The 25,200-nt window shown below is 50.5% G+C and overlaps 1 protein-coding gene across 2 annotated transcripts in view; it reads left to right on the top strand.

The window, feature by feature from the left end:
* Nucleotides 1-10,413: 10,413 nt before the first annotated feature.
* SEMA5B (semaphorin 5B) overlaps nt 10,414-25,200 on the top strand; it is a 42,514-nt gene continuing 27,727 nt past the window's right edge. Inside the window, exons 1-3 of one of the 2 annotated variants that reach the window (XM_060099949.1) lie at nt 10,414-10,594; nt 15,771-15,870; nt 21,125-21,170. In XM_060099949.1, the coding sequence (XP_059955932.1) occupies nt 10,441-10,594; nt 15,771-15,870; nt 21,125-21,170 (300 nt within the window). In that variant the 5' untranslated portion in view covers nt 10,414-10,440. The remainder of the gene's footprint in view (nt 10,595-15,770; nt 15,871-21,124; nt 21,171-25,200) is intronic. The other variant, XM_060099948.1, reaches the window with a different exon arrangement.

Here is a 25,200-nt window from a genome sequence, read left to right as displayed (position 1 = left end):
CTGAGCTCCGGCAAGAAGCCCTCCAGGCCTGGACTCTGCTCACAAGGCTTTGCCCAATAATGCCATTTTCCTGTGCGGTACACTGAGACGGTGCAAGGCGCAGGCTCTGGAGCTCGGCTGCCTGGGTTTGGGTCTGACTTCTACCTGTTTGACCTTATGTGAGTTACTTAGCTGGTCTATGCCTCAGTTTCCCAATGAAATGGGGATGAGAATAGTACCTGCTCCATAAGATTTTTGTGTGGATTAAATGGCATAATATAAAGAGCATAGAGCACTGCCTGATACATAATAACATGGTCTTTGTTGTTATTATTTAGTCTTGGTTTTCCCACCAGCTCCCTGCCCAATCTCAAGCTTCACTTTCCTCATCTATAAAATACAGGGTTGAACCAAATGATCTTTAAGAGCCCTTCCTATTAAAATTTCTGTGATCACACTTTTCCTTTTATCTTCCCCATAGGTTTACTTGCAGTTAGGGGGATGTGGGTGGGACTGCAGGAAGCATGTCAAACACTGATGGGACAAATGCATGACTTGGAGTTTGCTAGGAATAGACAGAGGAGAGGAGACGCCAGCCTAGCCCAGCCCAGCCCGGACAGCAGAGTGCAAAGACAGGGAATGAACTTGCCCCTGGGAAAGGGGGTCGGGGTGGGAGTGGCATCCCATACCCTCACCCTCAGGTTCCAGAGCTGAAAAGTGCTGGGAAGTCTTTCCGAGCCTCTGCCCCTCCCCCACCTGGTCCCAACCTTCTCTGGGGCCCCCGTCGACCAGATGGTCTAAATGGGAAGAAAAGAGAGAAATCCGTATCCAATCTGCTCTATTCAGAGCAATGGGAAGGAATCTGCATCTCAATTTTATCTTTGTGCTGAGCTTGGCTAAGCTTTGCCCCCCATGTGGTGAGTGATGGGTGGGTGGGAAGATGGCATTCCTGGTCCTGGGCAGGGGCAGGGGGAGGGGGAGGGAGGAGCGCCCCCCTCCCCACACCTTTCCCTCCCCACCAGACCGCAGGCAGATTGCATTCTTTCCTGCTCTTCGTTCCCCCTATTTCCTTTTCTTTTCTTTTGCTTCTCTTTTTCTCCTTTCCCAGGCAGGCAGCCAAGTGGAGACTTTGAATCGAAGCAAGGAGGGAGGGGCCCGGGAAGGAGGACCAGCTGAGCCCCCTTCCCTGAGGATCCCCAAGGGCTCGAGGGCTGAGCTGAGGTGGGGACAGAAAGGAGCATCTCACTCTCTCCCACCCACCTTGGCCCCTGGCTGTCCAGTCTAGGCTGGAGCCCAGGGCTGCCAAGCGACTGTCAGTGCCCTGGGTGTGGGGCTCTGGACCCTGCCCTGACCGTCCAACCTCTGGAATGTCTTTCTCCAGAGCCCCTCAGGACCTGGAAAAACTGGCCTCCACAGCCAAACTCACAGGAGACTGATTTGCGGCAGGAAGTCAGCTTAATCGCCGGAAAGCACTCTCCCTGATCTGGAAGCCGACTCAGGAAACCAAATGAAACTCCAAAGGCTGCTTAGAGAGTGTACGCAGCCAGGGCTCGGCAGGTGCCAGGAGGGCTGGGGCCAGTCCTCCTCGTGGGAGGGCGGTGTGTGGAGTGGCCCAGAAGTGGGCTTCTGCAGCACACAGTCCCGGGTTCAAATTCCCACTCTGTTATCAACTCGTGCTGGGAGCTTGGGCATGCTCCTCAGTTTTGCTCACCTCTGTTTCCTCTCATCAGCTGAGAATGGTGATCTCTTGGCAGCTCTCAACTTTCTTGCCAAACTGCTATGAGATCTTGCAGGGAAAGAGCTTAGCACAGTGCCTGGCACAATCTCAACAGACAGCAGCCACGTTTATTCGAGGTCATAGGTTGTCTTTTCCTTTCTCATTATACCTTTTTTTATCAGTCAAATGAAAAGAGACCCCTGGCTGCTCTGGAGACAACCCCCTTGCAGCAGTAATTTGAGTGGTCTCCACTGCTGCCTTGGTTCAGCTCTGTGACCCATGCCCCTCCTATCTGGTCCTCCAGACCCTCCCGGCTTCTATGCAGGGCCACCCACTGCAGTTGGGCTGTTGTGTTCTCCACTGGGTGCCAGTGGGGGCTGAGATCCACCTGAGCTCTGGGTGCACCTAATTCAACTTCTCAGAGTTGTCCTGCAGACAGGTGGCCTGCTGTAACCCATCCCACCCTCTGCCCGCTGCCACCTAACTTTCCAAAGCACAGATCCAGCCACATCCTTCCCCTGCCCCAAACCATCGACATGTCCTCCTTTTCAGCAGAAGAAAACCTCCTGATGCTTCAGGTTCATGCTAAAGTCTCCATGATTTGGCCTTGGTCTTCCTTTCCAGACTCATCTCCTGCTGCCCATTTCTCCAGCCTCACTAGATTATGCGAGGATGGACAAGGGCCAAGTCTCTGCCTGCGCCCTCACCATTCCGACAGTCTGGAATGCGCTTTGCCCTGACGGCTGGGCGAGCGCCTCTTCTTTCCTCAAGGCCCTATTAGAGTTCTACCTTCTACATGAGGATCTAGGCCTCCATCCCACTGGCATCCTCTCACTTCCCTTTCCCAGGGCACCTTGGAATCTGCTTCCTGCCCATCCTCTCCTCATGCTTCAATCTCTTGTGGGACCATAACCTGCAGGAGAAACTGGGACACCCCTTCGTTCATCCTTATACTGAATGGAATGGCGGATGACCCGATGGTCCTCAGTGCGGCCTTTCAGCGTCTCCTGCCAGAGGCAGGTGTGGGCAGTGGGCTCTGGCAAGCAGGGAGGGCCCAGTTGTGCAGGGAACGTGCTGGGAGGCCAGCGTGGGCTCTGTGGGGTTCGGCTCACACACACACACACATACTCTCCACCCCTGTCTCCCTCATCCTTCGCCCCAGAGAGTCAGACAGGAGCAAAGGTTGCTCTAGGACTGCGGGCCTTCCAACAGCCCCAGACCTGGCCCTCTGCCCTTCTTTCTCTCTCCTTCACTCTCTGTCAGCAATTTCATCCCCTCCCACGGTTGCAGCTAATCCTCCTCCCACTATCTGAGCTGGGAAAATGAGCCCTGGACAAGTCCCATAGAAGGCGAGGAGTCTCAAGGGGCGGTCCGCGTGGGTGTGCATTCTCTCTCTCTCTGTCTGTCTCTCTCTCTCTCACACACACACACACACACATTCACACGGCTCCAGGCACCATTACAGTGACCCCATATTGAGGACCACAGGGAATTGGGGCAGCAGCGGGAGAGAAGGCAACAGAAGCTCTGGCCAAGGCTTTGGGAAAATGCTTTCCTTGTCACTGAGGGTTTCCTAAAATAGCAAGAGTCAGCTCGTGCTGCTCTCCCTCCCCCTCTCCTAGAGCACCCCGCCCCAGTGCCAGTGACAAGCGCTTGGAGACAAGGCGAAGCACAGGCTTTCAGTGACCCCTTACCATCCAGACCCCAGGCCCAGGTCACTGTCTCTGCCTAGTGACTTCTCATGCCATGGGCAACTGTCTCTGCTCCTCTAGTGAACCATAAGCTCCTTGAAGGTAGGGGCCAAACTTTTATCCTGTGACGTTCCACCTCCCTCACGTCCTTTATCTATATAGAAACCTGCACATAGTAGGTATTAGCAAATGCTCAGTAAAGTATTGTATTAAATGCATGGGTGAACCTGGGAAGGCATTTAGGTGACTAGTTGAATGTTTTGTATACATGAAACTTCCATACACATGGATTTCATAAAAGACCTACTCTGTGCTAGACTTAGTTCTGGGAGTGTGACAAGCATTCTGTCCAAGGCAAGGACATATTAGCCGTATTTTACAGGTGACAAAACTAAGATTTGCACTCAGGTCCGGCAGCCTCCCAAGCTCCAGACTTTCCGTGGTACTCTACAAGCCTCAAGAAGGTGGGATGACCTCTGCTATGCACTGCTAGTGGAGAAATTCTGTGATTATTTTCATGTCAGACTAGACAAACATATTAGAAGTAGAAATTTCTGTTTGTCTTAGGCGTGTTGGTTGTAGGTATGAGAAACCAAACTGTGTGGAATAGGAATTGTGCTTGGCTAATGATATCTGAAGCCTGAAAAAAAGGGCTTAAATTAGGAGTGAATTATTCAACAATAATAACAATAATAATAATAGCCAACCCTTATACAGCGTCTGCTTTGTGGCAGGTGCTGATCTAAGCCTATTAGACAAAATAACTCATTCAATGTTTGCAGCAACTCTGTGAGGGAGGTATTACTATTCTCCCCATTTTACAAACAAGGAACAGACACAGGAGCGTGATGGTTGAACATGAGAAAGACGCCTGGCGGTAGGCAGAGCAGAGCTGATTCTGTCATCAACAGCCCAGGTTTCACCCGTCTTTCTGCACCACGATCCTTATCATGTGGCTAGAGGTCACCTAAAGATGCAAGACTGTCCTATCTACAGGCCAGGCGGGAAAGGAGCCTTCTCAGATACGTCCCCGCAGGCCCCAAGCAACTTCCTTGTGCATCTCACTGGCCACTGGTCTGAAGGCCAGGACAGGCCCTGAGCAGGGCAAGCTGCCCCCACCTCACCCCCAGTGATGCACAGGTGCCTCTAGGAAGAAGGAGGGCAAGAATGGACACCCAAGAGGCAATAGTGTGTAGGCGACTCCTGGTCTGACACAACTCCAACAAGCTTAGGCAAAAACAGGGACTTCTTTGATTACAAGGATCTGGGAGCGGGTGGCTCACGGAAGTAGAATGTAGTCAGACCTCAGGAAAGGACTAGAACTGGGAACTGGAAGGCTGGCAGTGTCCCAGGGAGACTGCTCTCTCCTGCCACTGGTCTCTGACTTCTGCTCCTCTCCTCAGCCCACAGGAGAGGTGGAAGACAGCGCCCCCATGGGGCCATTAGTGTTCCAGGTTTCTCTGAAAAGACTGACTTGACCCTGGGGTTGGAGGTGGGAAGTATACACCCAAATGGCCAGGGAGAGCATCTGATTGGTCTGTTTTGACCACATGACTTCCCTGGGTGCAGGCAGCTATGGTGGGTGGGGGATAAGGTGTGTAAGGCTGCTGAGGGTCCACCCCTTTAACGCGTGGATGGGGGGGAGATCATTTCCAAAGATGGGGAATTCTTGGGAGTTGGGAAGTCAGGCCCCACTCCAAGGATCTAGAAAGGGTTCAAGAAGTCAGACCCTGTAACCCTCTCAGTGATGTGGAGGTTTACTGCCTCCTTTTTTCACTATGGCAGCCCCTGCTCTGCTGGCATCTGCAGGCCCTGGTTCACGGATCCCTGGCCATCTGCACCCCATGCTCTGGCCCCATCCCTTGCCACCCTGTTCCTTCTGTCCCTCCTCTGTACCCCTCTTAGGGTCTCCTGGCTTCCTTGCCAAGGGCAGAGGAGGCCCTTGAAGGTGGTGGTCACATAGGCTGGGCAGGGCCCCTGTGGCATTGCTGAAGTCAGCACCTCCGCCACCCCGCATCCTCAGGACCAGAACCCTCACCAGAACAAAGGCTCTTCCTGTCTGCTCCCTAATCAGAGTCTGCCTGTCTCTGGGTGACTCTGGTCTGCGTGCCGCTTACGTGTCCATCGACTGCTCGGGCTCTCCCTCCCTCTTTTCTCCTCCCTTGCCTGAGCAGAGGAGATCGGAATCCAGATTCTGCCCTCAGTCCTTCCCGCCCTCATTCCTGTGCCGTGTACCCTTCCCTTCTCCTCAAGCAGCAGATGTGCTGTGCTGGGGCCAGGTGGGCAGAGTGATATTAATCTAGCAATTATTGATTCAGGAGGGACTTGGAGGACATATTTACACGAAAACCATAATGTGAGCAGAACTTCTGCTGTGGAAATTAGGTATTTTTAGGCCTGGGGTCTGGGGGAGAGGAAGGGGCCTAGGATGTGCTCCTAATTCAGGCTGGGGGGACTCAGAATCTGGCCACGCAGAGGGCCAGGCCTGGGGACTCTGGGGGTGGCAGGGAGGCCTGGGAAAGAAGCGTAGGGCAGGGGGAGGGTTGGGAATAATGGGGCGAGGGCAGTTGCCTTACCACCTTCCATGTCCTGAGAGGCCAAAGGAAGAAAAGCCCCAGCTAAGGTCTAAAAAGAGTATGCTTGCATATGCATTGAACATTGACAATTAGGTGTTAATATCAGTCAGGGTCCCCACAGGAAACAGATGGCACACGCAAATTGGGAAATGTGAGGGCAGTTTAATAAAGGAACTGTTGACAGAGGTGTGGGAAGGGTTTGGGGAACCATATGGGAAGGCTCACTGTGCAATACCCTGGGGCTGATAACCAGGGGGCAGTACACCCCCAGGCCTGAAGGGAGGAAGTGGGGAGCGATTGTGGAAACCTGGAGGCCGAGAAGCTGCAGGAATGAGCTCTGACCTTCTGTGGAGAGATGCAGCGGCCCACTCTGCTACCTCCTTCCTCCCTCCCTCCTCCTCCCCATCTTCTGCCAGTTCCCCCCATTGACCAGAGGGAAGGAGGCCCCATGCAGTCCAGACACAGAACAGGGAGGGGGAGGGAGAGTGGAGGAAAGAATAGAAGGCATCCACCGCAAGGGCACAAGGGGATTTCCCCAGTCCTCCCAGCTCCTCTTCTTTCAGGGCACCAGAATAGCTCTAATTGATGCTCACTCTCTGCCAGGCACTGTTCTAGGTCTTTAAAAGGTAGGGAGGGAGACGCAAGAGGGAGGAGATATGGGGATATATGTATATGTATAGCTGATTCACTTTGTTATACATCAGAAATTAACACACCATTGTAAAGCAATTATACTCCAATAAAGATGTTTAAAAAAAAAAAAAAGGTAATACACTCCAGTATCCATGGGGGATTGGTTCCAAAAACAGCACCCCCATACCAAAACCCTCAGATGCTCAACTACCTTATATAAAATGGTGTAGTATTTGCATATAACCTATGCACATCCTCTCATATACTTTAAATCATCTCTAGATTACTTATAATACCTAACGCAATGCAAATGCTATGTAAATAGTTGCTGGGAGCTTGGCAAGTTCAAGTTTTGCTTTTTGGAACTTTCTGGAATTTTTTTCCCCAAATATTTTCGATCCATGGTTGGTTAGAGGCAGAACCCACAGATACAGCCACCTGTAACTCCCTTAACTTTTACAACTGCTGAGGGAGTTGATATTGTTATGCTCACTCCCAATTCGGGGAAACTAAGGCAGGGAGAGGTTAAGTATTTTTTCCTAGAGTCGCATAACTGGTAAGGAGAAGGCTGGGATTTAAACTCAGGTTGACTGGCTCCAGAGGGTTGGCCTTGCCTGTTGATTCCTCACTCCCCCAAGGCCAGGAATCAGAGTCAAGGAAAGGAGATGATGGGCACCCAGGACAGAACAGCAGTGCCAAGCCCTTTGCAGCAGGAAGGACCCAGCTTAGCGCTGAGGAATAAGTTCTAGTGAGCAAGTGTGTGAAACATCGCTTCAGGGAGTAAGTTTGAGCCAAACCTCCCTCCCTGAGCAGAGGGTCTCTGCTCAGAGAGATGGCCAGGCTCTCCTGGGGAGGGACAGAGTTGAGCCTGAGAATGAAGGAATGAAAGAGGTGCTCTGGGGACTAATGACCTGTGGGGTGCAGGATGGGGTAGGGTAAGGGTGCATGGACGGTGTAGTCACTGGGGTACTTCTGGAAGCCTTGCAGCAATGCAGTGATAGGTTTTAATACAATTTCACACACAGGTGAGGAAACTTAAGAAGAAAATCATCCTGCTGTAGCTTTCCAGACCTTGAGTAAGTAGTGGCAGTAGGGAGGGAAGAGAGAGGAGGGGTTAGGAGCAAAAAGAGCATGAAGGAAACCCAGGAGCCTCTAGGGCTTGGGGAGGCTCATCACAATTACCTTTGGGATCACTTACCTGCTGGCCCCAGGACTCCGCCTCCAGTGGAAGTGCTTCTGATTTGCTCCTATCCCAACGGGGAATCCCTGATCTAGTTCAACCTTTCACTTCACAAATTATGAAAGTGACATCAAAGAGGTCACTGAGTGGGTTAAGGACATGTGAGGGATGTGGGATCAACAGGGCTTGGTGACACATTGGATGGGTCGGGGAAGGAAAGAGGTGGGAACTGATTCAGAGGGTCTGGGTCAGGCTCCAGAGGAACCGTTGGGCAGCTCCATATTAGAAGTTTCAGGGAACCAACACTAATTTTTAAAAGGTTTTTAAATTTTTTATTGAATAGGTATTATTAAACATATTTAATATTCAAAAATGAAAATAAAATAAAAAGGTATATATTGAGAAGACTGGATCACCATTTTGCTACTTTTAAGTAACTTTTTTTTAAAGAATTAGTTTTGGTGTGTTTTTCCACTGTATCGTAATGCTAATACAGCAAATATAAATATATATTCTTATTTCTACCCTCTGTTTTTAAAATTAATTTATTATTAATTTATTTTTATTCTTGGCTGCATTGGGTCTTCGTTGCTGCGCATGGGTTTTTCTCTAGTTGCGGCGAGCGGGGGCTTCTCTTATTGCGGAGCACGGGCTCTGGGCATGTGGGCTCAGCAGTTGTGGCTCATGGGCTCTAGAGCACAGGCTCAGTAGTTGTGGCCTACAGGCTTAGTTGCTCTGCAGCATGTGGGGTCTTTCCGGACCATGGCTTGAACCCGTGTCCCCTGCATTGGCAGGTGGATTCTTAACCACTGCACCACCAGGGAAGACCTCTACCCTCTTTTTTTACACAAAAGGTGCTATTACACTGTTTTGCACCTTTCTTTTTTCACTTAATATACCTGGAGATTCCTCCATAGCAAAATCTGGAGCAAACCCCCATTCTTTTCTGGAGCTGCATCATATTCCCTTCCAAAGACATAGCGTGGCTTATTTAAGCCGTCTCCAGTTGCTGGATATTTGGTTGTTTCCTGTCTTTTGTTATTTCAAAAAATACCACAAGGAAAAATCTTGTGCATAAGTCACTTCGCCTGTGTGCAGGTTCCCTTATAGTCTATTTCTGTTTCTTAACTAACTGGTGAAGGAGCAGATTTTACCTTTCAATTTACAATCTGTCACGGATGGATACTTATGTAAAATTCAATAAAAGCGAATTCCTTGAGGAGTGAATTGAAAAAAAAAATCTAGGCAAAATGCAAGTCCACATATTTTGTTATTACATCCAATAGACATAAAAATTGCTCTGTCGGGCTTCCCTGGTGGCACAGTGGTTGAGAGTCCGCCTGCCGATGCAGGGGACACGGGCTCGTGCCCCGGTCCGGGAAGATCCCACATGCCGCGGAGCGGCTGGGCCCGTGAGCCATGGCCGCTGAGCCTGCGCGTCCGGAGCCTGTGCTCTGCAACGGGAGAGGCCACAACAGTGAGAGGCCCACGTACGGCAAAAAATAAAAATATTGCTCTGTCAAATTACTATAAAGGTTTTAAAAACCACTCTCCAAATTCACTTATCTTATCTCAGACTGGTCACAGCTTGTGGATCAGGCGACCGCTTTACTCCCAGGAATTAGGTCAAAGGGTAAATGCCTCTGTTGTTTTGCCAGATGTTGCCAAATCCCTCTCCATCAGATTGTACAATTTTGCCCACCCACCAGCAGTATATAAGAGCGCCCCTTTTTCCACTGCCTCACCAAGAGCTGTCATCTCACTTGGGTATGTGCTAAACTGACAAGTGAACAACGGTATCTCAGTCCAAGTTTTCATTTGTGTTGCTCTTATTATGAGTGAGAATAGCGTCATTCATGTTTTTAAGTCCTGTTTGTATTTATATTCTTTGCCATTTTTCTTGGATTGTTGGTCTTTCTCCTCTTAATTCTCAGGAATTCTTTGTATATTAGGAATATTAGCCCCTTGTCTCTGACATGAACAGCAAATCTTTTTCCCTTTCTTGTCATTTGCCTTTTGATTTTGTTTGATGTTTGTTTTGGGGAGAGAGGGAGCATGCAGAAGTTTGTTGTTTTTATGTAGTTAAATTTGTCAATCTTTTCTTTAATAGCTTCTGGATTTGGAGTCATGGTTCTCCACTCCAAGGTTATAAAGAATTCTGCCCACATTTTCTTCTAGTGTTTTTTCTGGTTTTATCCTTAACATTTAAATCTTTCATCCAGTGGAATTTTTCCTAGTTGGTGTGAGTTATGGATCTAAATTTGTCTTTTTACAAATGACTACCCACTTGTCCTAACTCCATTTATTAAAATCCCTAAGATACCACCTTTATCATTAAAATAAATTTTAAACCATTTGGGATCATAATAGAAAAAGCTCTATAATTTGTCAGTTTTGTCCAGGATACCATTACAAAGGAAATTAGCTTTCAAGATATGATCTATAACTTTACATTACTAGAGCAGAGCAAACTCTTATGTATTGTAAAAAAAATTAAATCTATTTAAACAGACAAACAAACAGATCCCGTGGGGCTACCGACAGGCACGGAGGAGATCGGGAGAGGTGGGCACTGCCAAGGGAGCGTGTGGTGAGAGTGAGTGTTTGCATTTCAGGTCTCCCCCCAGCCCGCCTCCAGGAGCTGGGAGTACAGAGGGGCCCACCATGGTGTTCCCGGGACCCCTGGCTATCACCCTGCTGCCGCCCAGCCTCACACTGCTGGTGGTGCACCTCGCCAGCTCCCAGGATGTCGCCAGTGAACCCAGCAGTGAGCAGCAGCTGTGCTCCCTGAGGGAACACCCCATCGTGGCCTTTGCAGGTGAGAGCCACTTCCCTCTCGGTCCTTTTTTGCAATGACTGTGTCCTGAAGGACTTAGGTGGAACCTCCGCAGGGTCTCTTTGGCTGTTGAAAGTCATTTCCTGTAGGGTACGGGAGACTCTTCCTCTGGGGATAGATGTAAGAAGGATGGGCAGCCATGGGCTGGAGGGATCTGATTTTAGTCTCCAGACAATTTGTTCAGGCCCTTCATCCATTTTTTCCCCGGGAGAGGAGGTGGTCTTTCTCTGGAATTCCTTTGCTGGAGAATGAGGTTATGGACGCCCGGGGTGCTGTAGCCAAGGGTTGGTTGGTCATCTTGTGCTTCCAGCTCTTCTGGAAGCACAAGCTCTATTTCTTGGCTACCCTGGGAAAGAATGAAGCTGACTCACACATTAGGAAGTGCCTGAAGATCTCTGGAAAGGTTCCCTGTGCTCTAAGATGGCTGCAGGGATGCCCGTATTTGGCGCCTTGGGAGCCCCCAGGGAAAGGGGCCTTGATGACAAATAACTCCTTCTGTCAAGGGAGGGCATGAGAGTGTCTTATCATAGTCTTTCCCAGACTGGAGTTTGTGAATCGCTGGACATATTCTGAGGGGTCCATAAGTTCTCAATAAGTTTCTAAAATTAGTATATACATTTGATGATAATCTAAAAACATAACAAAACACAAATCCTGGAGCACCCTGCACATTCTCCCTCAACCTGTTAGCCAGTTTGGTGGTCACTGGGGGGTGTTAGGACCACATCGACACTTCAGGATGCATCACCTCCATGATGGAGCTCACACTGGGATCTGCAGATGTGGTCTCAGGGGTCCCCAGGTTCTTAAGTGATAAACACCCATCCTATTTCCTCTTCACAATAACGCTGGCAGCGAGGCAGGGCAAGGGCTGTCACGTCTGTTTACAAATGGGGAGGGCTGAGGTGTAGACGGTTGGAGCGACTTCTCAGGGCCAGGTTTCCATGTCTGCCCCCTGACTCCGTCCCGGGCTCTCCCCATTCCCCGCCGCAAAGGGACCGGGTGCTCCACCGTCAGATGCGCGGCAGCCCATCCTCTGTGATTCCACACAGCCAGCTGAGAGGGGCAAGATGGAAACCAGAGTGGAGAAATGAATCCATAAGACCGAAGTGGGCATGGTATTTGGGCGGTGGGGAAGGCAGTATGGATAGGAGTTGGGGCAGCGAGTTGGGGAGGCTGGAGGCGTTTCAGATATGTGGGATTTCCAGCTGTGGGCTGGCTCCTGTCTCGGGGAGGAGGGTTTCCAGCTGTCTTCTCCGTGCTGTCTTGTTTGAGCTGGGATCTGTCTTCGAAGGCTTAAGTGGATTAAAGCAAATTAGTAATGTCCTTAAATCTACAAAACGCACCCAACTTCTGGTGGCTCCCGGAGGCTGTCACTGAAGGGAGGGACCAAGGAGCAGAATTCTGAGGGTGTCCTCCTCATGCCGGGGCCACCTGTGGCAGTTCCTAATGAGCCCTTTCTTCTCAGGGGCTTTGCTGGGGCACGGTTGGCCTGGCTGATCCTGGGGCCATGGACAATGGAAGGAGAGCAGGGAAATCCCTGTCACGCAGCCAGGCTGATCTGTACTGGAACAAACTGGCTGGTGATGGGAGGAGGGTGGAGAGGTGGAAGATGTGTTCCTTGAAAGCCTGGCTTCCTTGACACCATTTCTGATCTTCAGCTGTAAATTACTTGAATGAAACTGACTTCCCACCCCGCCCCCTTTCAGAAGGAAGGAATGAGGCTCAGAGTGACATAGGCAGTTGACACAGAGCGACAAAGAAACCCCCTGAGCCCCAGGTGAGCAGAGATGGTCCGTCATAGACTGGCAGCCCTGGAGACGGGCGTCATCTCTGTTTTTCCTCCTCAGGCCTCCTGGCCTCCCCCAAATTCCCCCGTTCCCTCTTTCTGTTGGCTTTGGGTTTTCCTGTCTATTGGCCAAATTTTTCTTGGGCCCCTGACCTAATACCTGACCCCAGGCACGGAGCTGGACGCTGCGGGGCCTCAGAGGTGAAGAAGTTTCCTTTGAGTACTCATGTCCCTGTTGTTCCTTAAATGTCGCTCCCTTTGGTCCCCCAGTGCAGTTAGTCCTGGATGAGGGCTGGTCCTCTTGTCTCCCCACATCCTTTAGTTCTGCTGGGCACAGACTAGGGACTCCATTCATGTTGGGTGACTGTGTTCTGGGTGATGCCGTGTTCCAGAGAAGCTGCCATAATCCAGCCCCGCACCAACCCCCAGCTTCCAGATGTTACATTTTACTTCTGACAGTTGAGTAGGCTTCTAACCCTGTAGCTGTGAGTTTCCCTCTCCCCTGACACCTGGCTGATCTGTGAATAACCCCTAAATACCCCAGAGGAGCTGCCAATTGCAGAATCTGACAGACATTTTTCTGTTTTGTAAGGTTAGATTTTCTCCTATGGGTTTCTTTTAAGGGGATCCACCTGTGTTTCTCTCCGGCCTGCATGTTATTCCTTTTGCCACAGCTTGGTCTTTCTAGGTGGCGGGGAGAAGCCAGTATGGAGTTAACACTGGCAGTGGTTAATCCACAAAGTGGGTAATTGAATTGACTATAATTAAAATCACAGGCACGTCATGGAGAATGTCATTTTTCTCTTAAAGTCACTGTCCAAAGCGTTCACTGCACACGGAGCTCAGAACGTGCTCGGTGTTTTAACAACAGCCTTCCCTCTGGTCCTCTTTGCCTGTGTAATAAGAGGAAGCTGGCTCCCTTCCAAAGACAGCTCCCCCAGGATCACCGTGCTGTGCCCGCTGCATCTCCCCCCTTGCCCCTTCCCCCTTGCCCTTGTCAGTCACTTCGGGGTAAGGAAGAGGGACAGAAACTGGAAGGGACCGCCCCCCCTCCACCCCCACCTCCCACTGTCATCCTGGCTCCTGCCCTGTTTCCTCTTCCTCTCCCTTCACCCCAAGAAAGGACTGGAATGAAGGCTGAGCTGAGCTATCTCCAGATGGAGTTTCTCCTGGTTTGCCGCAGACCAGTCATGCCACGTCTTCCCCTGTTCAGCTGCCCACATCTGGAATACCCCTGTCAGAATGGAAGAAGGGGATTAAAGTGCAAGCCAGTTGCTACTATTGGAGAGCACCCAGTATGCTGGGGATGGCAACCCCTCACACACACACACAGACACACCCCACCCGGAAAACAGATGAGCACATTCAGAGTGACCAAAACGTGCAGTATGAATGGAACACAAAGGGTGGAGAGAATATGGAACAAAATAAGATCAGGATGGAGAGGTTATAATCCAGGAAGGCTTCCTGGAGAAGGAGGACCCTTGGTTTAGTCTCTAAGGTACCATGATATCCTATCAGGATTTCTGAGAGCAGCCCTGAGGTCAGCTAAAAACCCAGCCTACCCGACTCCAGATCCACTCCTTATACTGTGATCACCCAAATGCCATTGCAACTTCGTGATGGTTCTTGCCAACCTATAGTCACCTGCTGAGGGCAGAGGCAGACACAAAGGATTTGCTTCATTTTGCTGCAGTTATTCTTTCTTCTTTTTCTTAATCGTGCATATCACGGTTTTCTGAAAAACATCCAACTCGCAAAACCTTCAGTTCTCCAGGGAGCGATTAAGTGTTTGCCTGCCATGCAGAAATGAAGCGCTGCTTTTACTCTGTAGTGGAGGGATAATGAGCACTGATTTATTTCCCTTGGATCACACACACACACACACACACACACACACACACACACACACACTACTCTGGGCCTTCTGGGAGCCAGTTACTAATACACTGTGAGGAAGAAATGTCAGGGCCTCCTCACATTCCCCTCATCTTTACCCTATCGGCGTGAAAGTTCCTCTGCCTCACAGCTTTCTCTCTTTACTGGTCAGTTCCCTCACATCCATGAGGAAGGGGCTGAAGGAGAGCTATTAAGGGGCTGTGAGCCAAGATGGGGCAAGTGGTTCTCCATTTGGAGGGAAAGTCAGCTGGGCACTCTTCCCCAGGTGTACCCTCTCCAGACCACTGCCCCATCCATCCAGAGGGCTTCGAGGTCTCCTCTGCCCACCTGGTCCCCATGAAAGACTTTGGCCTTGGCTGGGAAGATCCTTCTTGGAGACAGAGATGGGCACTGCCCACCCACCCTCCATTCCTTCCACCTCTGTGGAGTCTTGTCTGAAACCCTGAGGCTTCTTGTACAAAAGGGAGTTGACAATTATTCATACATTCATTCAAATACTTCCAGGTGCTGGGCGGAGGCTAGAGATCCCAGAAGCAAGATTTTCCTTGTCCCCCAGGGCAAACTACCAGATTAGACACCCAGTGAGATAGGAGCTTTGATGGCAGTCAAGAAGAGGTCTATGGGAGCCCGTCACCTTGCGTGGGGGAGTCAGGGAAGGCTTCTTGGAGGAGGTGGGGTGGGGACAGGGACAAACAGGAACTGTTCCATTAAGGAAGAATAGAATTGCAAAGGTTTGCAGGCTCTTGTGGGATAGATCTGGAGATGTGGACTGTGTTCTGGTTGAGTGTGGCTGCAGTGGAGGGTTTAAGGGGGAATGTATAAGCAGAAGCATCATTCTTTCAGTGGATCAGTGGATCACTATATCACTAATGTGCCAGGCATTCATTCTACTTGGGAGGACAGTGGGGCCAGAACCCAAAGGAGTTGGGACTTTTCCTGGAGGAAACTGGGAGCTATTAAAGAGTTCTAAGCCAGAGAGTGACATAACCAGATTTGCATTTTAGAGAGATCACTTTGTTGCCTTGTGGGAAATGGGCTGGAGGGGCAAGAGTGGAAGCCATGCCAGTTAGGATGCTGTTGGCACCAGTCCAGGCAAGAGATGATGGTGGCTTGGCAGGGGGATAGGGTGCAGAGGGCGAGATGGATGGATTTCAGAGAACGGACAGGATTTGCCAGTGTGTTTGGTGTGGCTGGTGAGGGTCTCGGGGGGTCAAGGATGATTACAAGTGTCCCTTTGCGCAGCTAGGGGGTGGGTGGAACCCTTCCCTGAGCTAGGGAACAAAGCAGGAGCAGTGACACCACCCCCACTCCCTGTTCCCCAGCGGGCTGCTCACAGAGGTGGGCAGGCAGAACCCAGGTCTCCGGGGTGCCCCTGCCTCACCGCAGCCCTTCCGTTCTTGGGTCCGATGCTGGTACAGCTGGGAGCCCCTGAGCCAATAGTAACCGAATGGCTGCTTCTCCCTCCCCCAGATCTGAAGCCATGGGTCTCTAACTTCACCTACCCTGGAGCCCAAGATTTCTCCCAGCTCGCTCTGGATCCTTCCAGAAACCAGCTCATCGTGGGAGCCAGGTAATGAGGTACAGGAGGGTTGGGGCCAGGACTGGGGGATCAATTCTAAGCAAATTGAGTGGAGGGAATATTATTTGGCATGACCCTCTGTGGGCAGACCCTCACCCTGGGCTCCTGTTCCACCCTACCAGGCCCTCTCTGTGTCTGAATGTCAGCCCCCCAGAAAAGGAAGCAGTGGATGGGTGGGTGGGGGGAGATGGGAAGGAAGTGAACTTCAAATCTCAGCAAGCCACATTCCTCAGGGTCTGGCAGTTATTAAGGGCAGGAATGCCCGCTGGCAACCTCCTAGCCCTTGTCCCCGCCATCCTGCCAGGACCTACCTAACTGGTGTCCTCCCCATGCAGAGAAGGTGCCCAGGAGCCCCCTGCTGGCTGGCTGGCTGCCTGCACCTGGGACATGGGACACAGGCCATGTGCTTCTTTTATGAAGGACCTCACCTCCCTGTTGCCTGATATCAGTTAGCCCCACTGCCTAGGTCTGGTATTCAAGGGGTAATACACTCTAGGGAGGACTTGTAGAGACTTTACAGAGCGGAGTAGGAGGAGAGAGTCCTCACAAAATCATAGACCGTCAGCTCTGGTAGGGAAGGGAGCTTAGAGATGGTCTGTTCCAGTGGGACCAGAAGCATCAGCAGCATTGGGAAACTTGTTAGAAATCAAATTCTTGGGCCCTACCCCAGACCTGATGAGTCAGAAACTCTGGAGGTGGGGCCCAGCAACCTGTGTTTTAACAAGCGCTCCAGGTAAGCCTGATGCACACTGGAGTTTCAGAATCACTGGCCTAATCCAACTGTCCTCAATTTAAACATGAGGAAGCAGAGGCTGGAGTGGGGAAGTTGACCTTCCCAAGACCATGTAAGCAAGATGACAACAGAGTCTGGGGACGAGAACCCAGGTCCCCTAACCTCAGGGCTAGAGTTTTTTCTGCCAACCCACGTTACCACCTCCAACTGCACTGCTGTTTTTCAGAAGCTCTCCACCCCAGGGGTTCTGATTCAGCAGGTCTGGGGTGAGGGAGGATGGCCACTGGGTTGGATGCCTCCAGGTTTCACTGTGTAGCTGACCATCCTTGACTTCTGGGCTTTCCTGAGTGGCCCCACCCCTTCATTTGCCACGTGAAAAGGAGGCAAGTGGAGGACAGAGCTCTGGACCAGATGAGCTGCATTCTTGTCCTGGGTGATCTTGACCTGTGAGCCTCAGTTTCCTCATCTCTAAAGTCCGGGTTATGTGATGCCGCCAACATCACAGGACTATTAAGAAGCTGGGGCTGAATGCATTTTATTTTTTTAATTTTGAAATTAACTTATTACTTTGCATCAGTGATATGTGTTATGGGATAACATTCAGAAGGTACAAAAGTGAAATGCAGGGCCAGCCCGCTATACACCAAGCAGGACCCCTCACTGGAGGCGTGCCCTGTGGTGAGTTTGCATGTCCTCTCAAGAGTAACCTCTACATATGCAAGTATACAAGAGTGTGGACCTTATTTCCAAGCAAAGAGAATCATTGTTTTACTTTTTATGTTGAGATAATGGTAGATTTACGTGCAGTTGTAAGAAACAATACAGAGCTCTCATCCTTATATCCTTCACCCCATTGCCCCCACACAGTGGTAACATCTTGCATAACCATAACACAACACTGCAGTCAGGAAGCTGACATTAATGCCATCCTTCCGCCTGATTCAGAGTCCACCAGCTTTACATATGTAGTTTTTAGACTCCTGATGCCTTTGAAATAAGTAAGACAGAGAAAGACAAACACCGAATGTTATCATTTATATGTGGAATCTAAAAAATAAAACAAACGAATTAATAGAGCAAAACAGAAACATACTCACAGATAAAGAGAACAAACTACTGTTTACCAGTGGGGAGAGCAAAGGAGGGGGGTGAGATAGGAGTAGGGGATTAAGAGAAACTATTATCTATAGAATAAATAGGCCACAAGAATAAACTGTGCAGCACAGGGAAATAAAGCCAATATTTTATAATAACTTTAAATGGAGTATAAGCTATAAAAATACTGAATCACTATGTTGTACACCTGAAACTACTGTAATATTGTAAATCAACTAGACAATAAATAAATAAATAATTAAAAAAGCAAAGCTCCTGGTGCCTTTGCTCTGAACCTTATGGAAGCATTTTGAAAGCTGCCATTCATTCTGCACCTGCCATGTGCCAGGCACTATTTTATGTACCAAATGTGTAGTAAAACATCTAAAACGTGTAGTAAATCAGGCACGCAATAAGTTGTGTAATCTTCACAGTAACCCCAGGCAGTAGGTTCTATGATTATCCCCCTTGTATGGACCAGGAAACTGAAAGCAGGAGGGTTAAGTCACCTGCCTGCATGCACACTGCTCTTCCTGATACTCTTCTTCCCCCACATGGGGTGAGGGGAGCCATACCTTTGCCTGGGTCCTTGAGCCTGGCTGAGCCCACAGAGAACCAGGGGAGAACCTGGACTGGGTCCCTTGTACTCCTTACAGAAAATGAAGTGGGTCCTCAGCTTCTTCCTTCTCCCCCTTTCTCTTGGAGCTTCTTTCCTTCCTCCTTCTCTTCTCCCTGACATGTTCCCCCTTCTCTGCGACCCCCTGGGCCTCTGGAATTCAGGCTAGGGAAATTTTTTATTCATTTATACCCCGCCTTGTTGCGTAAGGGGTTTAGGATGGGTCGGGCTTCAGAGATTTCTCTCTGTTCTTATCTCCCAGAGAAGCAGACTTCGATGTTGTGATGAATGATTTTTGGTGAGATAAAAATGAATAAAGTGATGCAATGTTTCCCCTAAGTTTTTAAAGCTGTGAGCAGATACCTGTGTTACCTGGGCAGACAGCTGGGGCAGAGCCTTAAGCTGGAGCCCATCCGTCCCCAGGCTGGGAGGGTGGGGGCAGAGGAGGGGCCTGGGGAGGGACCTCAGAGGCCTGGAGCCAAAGTCCCCTAGTGAGGCCCCCCAGGACGGAAAAGCAGCCGAGTGGGTCCTGGACCCAGAGCCAGAGATGTCTCCTCAGGCCCCCGGATTCATGCAGCAGGGCCTCCCCCTCTCTCTCTGGCCCGCTCTACAACCTTTCCCCTCATTTCTCAGCACAGCTAAGGTAGGCCAGAACTTTCTAAAGCGATCATTCCTGAAAACTTCAGGAACCAAGAGGAGTGGCCAGAAGAAGATGTAAGAAGGAAAGAAAATTCTTAGGGAAAACCCAAACTTTACATCTGTTTGACATTACTAAAGCCTTTCAACATGCGTCACACCATTCCTCTGTCTCCACGGCCCTATGAAATGAGAATGACAGGCATTAGTTTCTCCATTTTACAGATGCGGACAGTGAGCCCCTCAGAAGGCCCCCAGCAAGTGGCTGAGCTGGAATTCTCCCTGCCTCTGCCACAGGGGCTACTCTGAACCTGCAATCACTTTCATGTGGCTCTCTGACCTGGGGGTCCTGCCACGCTCTGAGTCCACGCATAGGGCCTTGTGGCTCCAGAGTCCGTGCAAAGCAGTTTCAGCAGCGCCTGACACCATAAGCGCTCAGTAAGTGGGCGATAGTCATAGTAGTTATGGTATCATCATTATTATTATTTAAGGTTTTTTTTTTTTAATTAAGACTTTATTTATTATATATATATATTTTTTGCGATACGCGGGCCTCTCACTGCTGTGGCTTCTCCCGTTGCGGAGCACAGGCTCCGGACGTGCAGGCTCAGTGGCCATGGCTCACGGGTCCAGCCACTCGGCGGCATGTGGGATCTTCCCGGACTGGGGCACGAACCCGTGTCCCCTCCCCTGCATCGGCAGGTGGACTCTCAACCACTGCGCCACCAGGGAAGCCCAGGACTTTATTTTTTTAGAGCAGTTTTAGGTTGGCAGCAAACTTGACAGAAAGGTACGGAGAGTTCCCATAGACACCCCCGCCCCACACAGGTCCAGCTTCCCTCACCACCAGTAGCCTCCACCTCAGGTGCATTTGTTACCATTGATGAACCTACACTGATGCATCATCATCACCCAAAGCCCAGAGTTGACCTTAAGGTTCACTCTTGGTGGTGTACATTCTGTGGGTCTGGACAAATGTACAATATCATGTATGCATCATTAGGGTAACATACCTAGTAGTTTCACTGCCCTAAAAATCCCCTGTGCTCTGCCTGTTCATCCCCGCCGCCACCCCACCCCCTGGCAACCGCTGATCGTTTTAATGTCTCCATAGTTCTGCCTTTTCCCAGAATATCATATAATGAAATCATACAGCATATAACCTTTCCAAATTGGCTTTTTTCACTTAGTAATATGTATTTAAGCTTCCCCTACGTCTTTCCATGGCTTGATAGCTCATCTCTTTTTAACACTGAATAATATTCCATTGTCTGGATGCACCACAGTTTACCCACGCAACTACTGAAGGACATTTTGGTTGCTTCCAAGTTCTGGCAATTATGAATAAAGCTGTTATAAACATCCGTGTGCAGGTTTTTGTGTGGATATAAGTTTCCTTATTTAAGGTTTTCGAGCAGCCGGCTGATATGATGAAAGCAGTGTTTGAGGAGGAGGAATCTGGCAGCCCCGTGCAGGTGGCGATGTGGAGGAGAGGAAGCACGAGGTGGCAGAGGGGCCGTTTGGGCAAGAGGAGAGAGGCTGGGCCAGGGAGCTGGCCGTGGAAAGGTCAGGCCCAGAGTCACTGACCGCAGGAGGGAGTGCGGGAGATGAGGAAGCAGACAGGACTCCAGGGGCCCAGGGCGTGGAGCCAGGACAGATGGCTGGCCTGTCTGAGGAGGGGAAGTGGGTCAGGGAGGTAGTCGAGGGAAGGAGGAAGATGACCTGCCTGAGTCCCCACAAGAGCTCCATGAGGCTTTATGTTGAACAGAAACAGTTTCCATGGTTGGGAAAGGGGTGTGGGAGGCTCTGCCCTGGGCCTGCTGGGATGGCGGGGAACAGAGACAGCGTGGGCTTTGGGAGCAGATGCATCTGGGTTTCAATCCCACCTCCTGCACTTACTATCTCTGTGATTTGGGCCATTTACCCAAACTGTTTCCTCATCTGTAAAATGGAGTTTTCTCTCTACTCCCGGCGTGGCAGTGCAGATTAAATGAGCAAATGGAGGTGAAGCTCTCCCTGGGGTCGGCCCACCGTCAGCCGTCTGCAGTCGGCACCCAGTCCTGGCTCCCCATGAGGGAGACCTACCTGCAGAACCAGCCTGACTGTCCCTGGAGACCTACATGCAGAACCAGCCTGACTTACCATCTCTGTTTCTGTTTTCACAGGAACTACCTCTTCAGACTCAGCCTTGCCAATGTCTCCCTCCTTCAGGTACATTTGCTTCCCTTCCCTGTAATTTCCCTGGTATTTGGGGGCTGGGGCCAGGGCAGCACAAGGAGTGAGATTCAGAATTCAACCCCCAGCGTTGAAAACAGGAGCCCTGTGTTCTTTTCACTGGCTGTGGACTCACACCGGCGGTCGGGGTAATGGCTGGGAAGATATTTGGAAGTGGGGGCGTGGCCACAGAAACATGGGGGCACACGCAGGGCTCCTGCGTTGTGAGGACAGGAGGTAGGTGCTCCTGTTTGCCTGGACTGAGGGGTCCCAGGACGCAGGATTTTCACTAGAACCAGTACAGTACTGGGCAAACTGGAACGGCTGGTCATGCTAAGTCCAGCTGCTAAATCCACAGGAGGGTCTCTGGGTTTGGGCCTCAAGGGAAAGGCTGACCCTGGTTCCTTTCTTAGCCTGGCCTGAGTGATACCATTGTAGCTCAGCATTTTCACTGAGCTGCGACTGATTTGTTATCTGCTGCCAAGAAGGACTCCCCCAGCATAATTCCCTAAGTGCTTTGGGAGGCACTTTGATGGGACTCCTTGATCCAGAACATTTATCCCAGATTGAGAAACAGATGCCATATCATCTCTGCAGAGGCTGGACATTCTAGAGAAAGGAATGCCATCTCTTTGTCAATGAGGGGAGGGCCTCAGTTCCCGTGTCCAGGGGAGGCTTGCTGGTCTCCAGTGTTCAAGTGTTCCTTGAGCACTTGCTGTGTATCAAAAGTGAGCTGGGGGAGGAGGAGCTATAAGACAAGCGGAGTCTCTGGCCGCTAGGGCTCACAGCACAGCCAGGAAAAGATGATGAGTGATACACAGAACCTAATTAGAGAATGGTACAAGGAGTTAGTCAGGGCCTGGGCTATTTGGTATAGTGTTTCACTACAAAGGGCAGTTGGGAAAGGGGAGACCTCCTTGGTGAGCTAGTGTGACCCTCTGGTCTAGTTTCTTCTAGCTGCACCTGGGTCTAGACCCCCAGGGGCCATTGCAGCCGGTGGCCACAGAGGAGGTGCTCCACAGGGAGCAGAAAAGGTGTGACCATCCGAAAGGAGGAGCCAGGAAGAACTAAGGGAAATTGAAAAGAAATTCCATTCATCCATTTTTAATAAACATTAATAAACATTAACAAACATTTATGGAATACCTACTATATGCTGGGTCCAGTCCCAGGCATGGTACTAGGCATTTGAGATCCCAAGGTGAATCGGGCTCTGTCCCTTGCCTGAAGGAGCAAGCACATAAGAGATCATAAATGATTCCCTTTCCTGGATGGGACATGTTCCTGGGGCCTAGGCTGCAGCAAGGTGGAGTAAATTCCCAGAGGCAGCATCTCATGTCCTGCCGGCTTGGTCGGTCACAAGCAGCCCAGCCAGAGCCTAGTTTCCAAGTGACTTCCATGGGAAATGAAGCCAGGATGCCAAACCCTGCAGGTCAGGGCCTGGGGGCAGCCAGTGCAAAGATGGTCCAAAGTGGGTGGGAGGAAGTGGATCCAAGGGTCCTGCCTTATGCTCAGGAGGCAGTTGGCTTTTTATTAAGTTCCCATGGTCTGCAAATGAAAGTCTTCTGGGAACAGTAAAGTGGCCAAAGTGGGGAAAGAGAGACAGATGCACAGAAATAATGGCAGTGCTGTGGGAAGCATGTAAGAAGGGGTGCATGCCCTGTGCCAGGTGCCCAGAGGCATGAGGAACCCCCCGTGTCTGAAAAGTCTTCCCAGAGAGCTGCCCTTGGGCAGCAGTTTGAAGGATGGGGGTTGGCCAGGCAGCTAAGGAGGAGACAAGGTGTGAAATAGCATGGAGCGCTGAGGGGGGCAGTGTGGCAGGATCATGGGGGTGGTAGTGGGATAAAGGTAGGAGATGAGGCCCAGGAAGAGAAAGAGGCTACATCACAGAGGGTCTTCATGGCTGAGCAGAGGGGTCCATATTTTATTTTGACGGCAAAGAGGTATAAGCCAAGAAGTGGCATGAACAGATTTGGTGTTCAGATCACCTAGCCCAATGAAGAGAATGGATTAGCAGAGGAACTGGTTAGGAGAAACGGCAATAATCCAGGTGATTGATGGGGAGAATTGAACTAAGGCAGCAGAGTGGGGATGGAGAGAAGAAGGGAAATGATCTTCAGGTGGCAGAATCATACAGCGTCACAGCATCACACGGCTCCACAGAGCACCAGGCACATTGTCTTCTGTGTGAAGGTGACCCCTAGAGTTGGGAAGGTGGCAGCCCTGGAGGGCTTAGCGAAGGCTTGGACTACAGTGGTGCCATCTAGGTTTCTGGCTTGCAGAGCTGGGTAGCATAAATCAAGATGGGACTGGAGCTAGCCTGACTCTAGACACTGGTTCTCCCTTGGTTGCCCACTAGAATCACCAGAGGAGCTTTAAAAAGCACTGATGGGGGCTTCTCTGGTGGCGCAGTGGTTGAGAGTCCGCCTGCCGATGCAGGGGGATACGGGTTCGTGCCCCGGTCCGGGAAGATCCCACATGCCGCGGAGCGGCTGGGCCTGTGAGACATGGCCGCTGAGCCTGCGCGTCCGGAGCCTGTGCTCCGCAACGGGAGAGGCCACAACAGTGAGAGGCCCGCGTACCGCAAAAAAAAAAAAAAAAAAAAAAAAAAAAGCACTGATGCCTAAGAGGTTCTCTTCTAGGGTACAGCCGGGCAATAGGATTTTTAAAGGCTCCCAGGTGATTCCTTTGTGCAACCAGATATAGGAACCACTGCTCTAGGATGTTAAGGCCTTTTGTGTAGATGCTGCCCAACTGGTTCGGCTTCCCCAGGTGTCCTTGACAGTTGACCTGCAGGTCCCGGGTCCCGTACCTTACCAGATGTTAGGACCCTCCGGCTTGATGCTGAGGCCTGGCGTTTGGTTCATTCTGCTCTGTGTGGATCTGGTCTCAGCCATGGGAAGGTACCTTCTGCCAGCCCTATCACTCATGATTGAGGCAGGGGCTGGGCCTCTGGGGCTTTTCTGAAGGCTTGCAGACCAGCCACAGCTGCACCAGGAATTGGTTTTACCACCTTCCCATGGTGTCTCTTAGGGCCTGACTCCAGGAGTTCAGATCGGATTCTTTGTAACAGAACTAAGGAGATAAATAAATACAATTCATGTTCACATCCCCACCTCTCCACCATAGGGGGAACCACCTAGCCACAAAGAGGAGGGAACGAGAGAGAAGTTAGAGCGGGCTGTCCAGCATCCCCTCGACCAGGCAGGAGGCCGACCTCAGCCTCTGGTCTCCTGGTTTGTCCTCTGATGAGAAAGCCCTGCCTTTTGACCATGAAAGCTGGACTTCATTTAGCGCTCCTCCATTGCCCTGTCTGGGGCTTTGGGTTCCTGTTTATAAGTTTGCAGTCCACAGCATCTGCTATCACAATTGGCTCACAGCAACTAAGTGCTAAAAATGAACTGCACCCCTTTGCTGAAAAGAGGAGACAGGGTCAAGGCCTCCCCGCTCCCCAGCCCAGCTTCCTTTACTCTCCGTCTTGCCTGGTGCACACACGCAGTTATAAATCTCCATTACAGACAACTCATCCTCCCATGTGGCCCCAGGGTATGATTTAACCAAACTTAAACCTCAGTGCTTTATTGATAGTTTAAATAATTAACATCCCTTAAAGAAAAATCTAAATGCAAACAGTTTATGCAAACCAGTGTCCATTAAAAGGACTTCTAAGTACCTAACCCCTGTTAAACAATTTGTGTAAACTACTCTTCCTTAAGGAAAATAGAGAAACCCAGCTTCCTTCTCAAGTCTCTAAACAACAAGGGAGGAGGGATGCAAGTAGCAGCAGAGGGGGCAGAGTGCGTGCGTGCCTGCGTGTGTGTGCACACGCCCGTGCTTGCGGAAGGGAAGGGGAAACCAAATCAGCTCACCAGTGATTGTTATTTATCACTGTAACTTAATAAACTGGTGTGGGAAAGAAAAGGTGGCGAGTGGTTGACGGTGTCAGGGGGCTGCTGAATGAATGATAAGCTTACTTGGATTGGTCAGTCGGGAGCTCATGAGCCACCTGTACCACAGCAGTTCCAGA

The sequence above is a fragment of the Mesoplodon densirostris genome, chromosome 5 (genome assembly GCF_025265405.1).
Source record: "Mesoplodon densirostris isolate mMesDen1 chromosome 5, mMesDen1 primary haplotype, whole genome shotgun sequence".
NCBI lineage: Eukaryota > Metazoa > Chordata > Mammalia > Artiodactyla > Ziphiidae > Mesoplodon > Mesoplodon densirostris.
This window is presented reverse-complemented; position numbering and strand designations above follow the sequence as displayed.